The sequence below is a fragment of the Arachis hypogaea genome, chromosome 16, assembly GCF_003086295.3.
Source record: "Arachis hypogaea cultivar Tifrunner chromosome 16, arahy.Tifrunner.gnm2.J5K5, whole genome shotgun sequence".
Lineage (NCBI taxonomy): Eukaryota > Viridiplantae > Streptophyta > Magnoliopsida > Fabales > Fabaceae > Arachis > Arachis hypogaea.
Genome location: NC_092051.1, coordinates 118,885,645 through 118,891,670, shown reverse-complemented (window position 1 = coordinate 118,891,670; position 6,026 = coordinate 118,885,645). Strand labels below are relative to the sequence as shown.

General features: G+C 29.4%; 1 protein-coding gene across 1 annotated transcript; it reads left to right on the top strand.

Moving 5' to 3' along the window:
• Nucleotides 1–718: 718 nt before the first annotated feature.
• On the top strand, nt 719–3,692 carry LOC112754744 (cyclic dof factor 1-like). The gene is made up of 2 exons (XM_025802496.3): nt 719–1,176; nt 2,623–3,692. Exons 1-2 carry the CDS (start codon nt 1,078–1,080, stop codon nt 3,592–3,594), a joined length of 1,071 nt encoding a protein of 356 aa, XP_025658281.1. The 5' UTR covers nt 719–1,077; the 3' UTR covers nt 3,595–3,692.
• The last annotated feature ends 2,334 nt before the right edge of the window (nt 3,693–6,026 follow it).

Sequence of the window (6,026 nt, the reverse complement as noted above, 5' to 3'; positions counted from 1 at the left end):
TCCTTATAGGTGGTCCCACCCACCGACGACTCAAACGACATTTCTACTCGAGGAGCTCGCGTTCAGATCCAAATCGCCCCTCACACAACCAGTTGCTTCAGACCCGATACCATCCGAACCTCTATTCACCCAAGCGACCGAAAAAAAGTTATACATCAATTTTTTTTTTATAGAGGAGTTTTTATTCCCCTTCACAAATAGATCAAGCAAATTGTAGTGTAATTTACCTTGTACTCTAATATAAACTTATAATTTCATTTTTCCGCATATTTCTCAGGTATATTTCCTAGAGAGACAATCATATTCAAACTATAATCAAAGTAAATATGAATAATATTTCTTTAAGCTAAAATTTAAACATGAATATTTCTCCCTCGCTTGGTATCTGTCTTTCCATCTATCATCTACTTCAACTATATATCTATATAACATCAAATTCACCAAATTGTAGGAAACACCAATTTATTTGACCTTATAGTTATGTTTTTAAGAAATTGTTTTCTCAAAAGAATACTTGTCTAATACCTTTTTCAATTGAAAAGGAAAAAGAAAAGATGGGAAAAGTGTGTGTGAGAAAAGAAAGGGAAAAAGAAAGCTTTTAGGTGGGAAAAAAAAAAAAAAAGGAAAGAAGAAGAAGAAGAATATATTAAAATATTAAATAATAATAAATAATATATAGTACTCTATTGTGTCTCTGATGGCTGATGCCTCACGTTCTTTGTGCTTTTTGCAGGGGGGGCCTTTTTCTTCAGAGAGGGGAATGGATTCTTTAGTGGAATTCTGAAGTCCTCTATCTCTCCCCCATGAAAAGTTGTCTTGTATTGTATGGCAACATACACAAAAAGAAAAAGAGCCTCATCTTTTTCTTTTTCCTTTTTTCAACCTTTTAGCCTTTTATTTTAACCACACATATATATCTTATTCTTCATTCTCTCTTATGTGTTGTATATTATAGGTGTTGTGTTTTTTCAAGTGTGAAACTCGCTTCATCTCTCTCTCTCTCTTTCTCTCTCTCTCTCTATATATATATACATATAGTGTGCTGCACCAACAATAACAAACAACAACATCAACATCATGTCTAAAACTCAAGAGAATGATCAAGGTATCATGCTATTTGGAAGGAAGATTCCATTGCCTGAATCTCAGATTCCAGCCATCTCTAGACACATCATGGTACGTACATATAAATAATATTATATATTAGTAACTATTTTTGCTCTCTTATTCATAAATCATAATTATGCTTTTTTTTTTTTCATTTTTTTGTGGTATTATTAAATTTGGCTGTATACTATGTGTGAATGTTTATGAGGTTCTTGTTATTATATCCTTGTTGATTATGAGAATTCATTTCAAGCTTCAAAGCCTTCTTAAATTCAAAGGATTTATATATATGAGGAATACATTATTAAGAACAAGAATATTTATGTGTTTTTATCATGTTTAGACTTCAGGTTCATATAGATAAGGTTGTCTTTGTGGAAGCATGTTGTATATCATGGCTTAACGTGTTCTAAGATTAAGAATTTTATACATAATTTTTTGCAAAGCGCAAAGGCATTATTTATACACAAATATTTAGTCAAATGATTGGTATACATCCATTTTCCTTGCACATGATATAAGCAAAATTGAGTCAGAGCTACATAGGTATTATATTCACAATGGCTTTCCAATATCATATCCCATCCTAAATTTACTACGAATTTGAAGTATATTTTAATGAGTTTATATAGTTCTGTTTTTCTATTCGGTGTTATTTTTGGGCAAATTCAAATTATGGCTCAAGTAAATTCGATTTAGTTTAAAGTCATATTTTATAATTAAAATATATTTTCAGTGAAATTAATTTTAATTAATATTTTTTTGTATTATATAATGTTATTTTTGTTTCATAATAATTTATTTTGATATATATTTTATATAATATTTATTAAAATTAATATTTAAATATAAGATTTTATTAGTTTGCTATATATAATTTCAAAATACATATGTTAATTGTATGTTGGATCAACATGATCTTATTCGATTTTTATCAAATTAGTTTAAGATAAATTTGATTCTTAAAAATAGATCCAATAAAATATTTAAGTAGGATTTAGATCTAGCTGCACCCAGCCCCGACTGATCCAACTACACATAATTATTTGACCGAATTATAAATCAGAGCTAATAAAAAATTGATAAAAAAAAATATAGAAAGTAACATATGTATTTCAACGAGTTATAGTAATAGGTATTTTCCTGTTAAAAAATATTATTTATATAATCAAAGTCAATCATAATATATTTCTGTATAAATACATATACAATTTAAATTATTTTTAATAAATATTTTATATATTTTAATATTAATTTTATATTAGTAAGTTGATTTTAATTTATTCTATTTTCATTTTCATTTGTCGATAATATATATCATTATATTAACGCATAAAAAGTAAACGAGTTGTGGAGGCCAGGGTGAAAGATAAAAAGAAACCTACTGAAGATTTTATAGTCTTGGATAAAAAATGAACATAAATAAAAGATGCCTTGCTTGTCTATTATATTTTATGTTCTCAAATCATTATGATGTTTGATTTGATTTCTATCTATTGTGATTTGCATTATTAGAACCCAGAGCAAGAAATGAGTTCCTCAGATTCAAGGGATGATAAAAAAGGTTCGCAACATAATGATGAAGCAACAAATGAAGAAGACAAAACCATGAAGAAACCAGACAAGATTATTCAGTGTCCAAGATGCAAGAGCATGGACACAAAATTCTGTTACTTCAACAACTACAACGTCAACCAACCGCGCCATTTCTGCAAGAACTGCCAGCGCTACTGGACAGCCGGCGGAACAATGAGGAATGTCCCCGTTGGCGCCGGCAGAAGGAAGCACAAGCACTTGGCTTCACAGTTCCGCAGTGTCCTAGTAGCCGCGGCTGCAGCCGCGGCCACCCGAGTTCCAGAATTCACAAACTCATCGTCAAAAAATAATAATAGTGACAATGCTAGTGGTACCGTGTTGGAATTTGGTCAGGAAAGAGGAATTGTGAATGAAAATTCGTCTATCATTTATTGTACTGAATCTGAGGAGGAATCATTATCGTTGTGTACTAACAATAATAATGAATCTTCTTCAGAAAACAACAACAACGCATCAAAATTGTTGCAATGTTACCCTGTTCCTCCATGGGTTATGCCTTGGAACAATGTTGTTCCACAACATGGTCCAAATTCAATTCAATGGTGTCCAACACCAATGGTGGCAGCAGCAACAATTCCTGTTCATCTTGTTCCAGGGCCATACTGGGGTGGAACACCTATGTGGGTCGCACCTGGACCTGCACCGGGGAATGTGTCAATAGGATCCAATCATAGCCGTTCATCGCCTTCTTCGTCCACTAGTAATAACAATAGCTGCTATTCCGGCAACGGGAATTCTCCAATACTTGGCAAGCATAGTAGAGATCACAGTACTGTTTTCATTGATGAACAGAAATCAAGTAAATGTTTCTTGGTTCCGAAGATTCCGAGAATTGATGAGCCAAATAATAGTGAGGCTTCAGTAAGTCCTATTTGGGCTACATTGGCATGATACATGATAACATTGCTAAGGAGCAATTAATGTATATGATCATCAAATGTTGATATTTTGGAGAAAATAGAAACTAAAGGCAAAGAGAGTTTATTCCATGGGACTGAAATCTTAGAAGCCAATTAATCCAGCACCTATTTCTCGTGCTCACACGTTATTACACGAGAGCTTATAATTAAAGAGTTGTGTTATACGTGTATATATACTCATGTTAGTTTATACTTTATCTGCTACTAAATTGCAGGTGTAATCATTTATACACAATTTAAATATGTTTTACATTTTGGAAGGGCAGGTAATTTTTATATTTTTTGGCCAGCACTTAACCATCAAAATAAAAGTGAGTGATTTTTCACCATTAAATATAATCTCACACTATTAAAAATACTATTGATGGCCAATTGATAATTACAAAACATCAAAATTACTGACCCCTAGCATTCTTCTTACATTTTATTCAATGGTGGATGAAATATGAGTTACCATAGTATTTTACACATATTATATACGTAATTGTATTTGTTTTTTCAATGATGACTTTATATTATATATATATATATATATATATATATATATATATATATATATATATATAATATATATAGAAATATGTTTTCAAGGCGTGATATGTATCGTCCATTTGTCCCTACCTGTTTAGTTACATATATAAGATAGTAATTATATATAGAAATTCTATATTTTAGGATATTTATAATTTATCTAATATATACAAATTGACAAGTAATATATAATATTCTAGAATATTTGTGTTTTGTTCATTTTGAATTTTGATATTGTATAATAAATTTTATTAATCCAAAAAACTATATTTGAATCGGACAGATATACAATAGAAAAAAGATAAATAATTTTCATGACGTTAAAAATAATTATTTTTATATAGATAAAAATACACATAAATTTTCATACAATAAACAAATGAATCATATACACACATAAATATCACGTTCTGTTAGTCATTTTCATTTTTTTATCATCTCTTTAATATTTTAGTTAGTATTAGCTGATAGCTAGCGGGTTATTTGCCAAAGTGGTATTATGCATGGTGTGAATAAACAAAACAAAGTATAGCCCCATTTATAAACAAATAAGCTGCATTTGTTTTCTAATGCTCTTTAACTCTTCTTTCATCTCAGCAATTATCTTTAACATCTTCTTCAGATCTTCATCCTTTGAATCCAAAGCCAGCTCCTCTTCTTTGTTTTGATATCTATTCACTATAATAAATAAGGATTTTTGCAACGGTCGAAAACCGTTCCTAAAATTTTAGGCAACGTTTTGCCTACAATTTTTGACTTATGGTATATGTGGCTGTTATCAATACTCATAGGCAACGATTTTTTAGTTAAGGCAACGGCAACCAAAAAAACCGTTGCCATAATTACTGGCATAAACAACGATTTTGACAACAATATTTAAAGAACAGTTTAAAATTGTTATTGGATAGACAACGGTTTAAAATCGTTCTCTTTCATAACGTAACAGTTTAAAATCATAACTAGATAGGTAACGGTTTTAAGCTGTTGTAGTTTGGTTATATTCACAAAGACAATGGTTTAAAAGTGTTGTCTTTGGTGTTATTTTTTTTTTTTTGCAATGATTTTCATACCGTTGCCATTTTGTCGCTGCCTTTGGCAATGATTTTAATACCATTGTCTTTTGTAACTTTTGAAAATAGTTTTTTGTAGTTATATATTTCTTTATTTACAATAGTTTTCTCATATTGCATTGAAATTAGTTTCAACTATTTTTTTAATTTAGTATCAATAAAGAAAACTAATTGAACATTTACCATCAAATTTGATTTATAAAGTATTATGTAAGATTCATACATATCTGTAACCTATAAAAGAGATTTTATAAGTCAAATAAACTAAGATACTCATCATCTTCACAAATTAGTGATTTTTACTCTCTAGTATTTTATCTTCACAATTTGTATGATTAAATTCTTTCTCTCCTTCATAATGATTTTTCTGTGAACAAAAAAAATAGTAAATTAAATATGCTAAGCCTAATGCTAATAATGCTTACTAATAGAGAGGGAAAAATAGGGAAAGAAAGATAACGGCTAGTGATTTTTCTTATGCAGTTCCTTATTAATAGCTAGGTCATAATAGTTAATATTAATTTGGTCAAGCAAATCAAATAATCTCACTTAAATATAATACAAAAAGAAACAAGCTACCAATGGAAAGACAAGTAAACCATTATTTGAGATTGTAAAATATATTTGAAGAGACTTCCATTGTCAATTATTCCATAGAAAAAGTCAATATAAAATAATTTTGACCTCCGGATATAATGATCCATAAGCAAATTGTTAAGCCTTAAAACAATTTTACAATAATGAGTTCAATATAATTCAGTATATAAGTAGATTTCATATCAGTATAAAACTTTTAATTCTT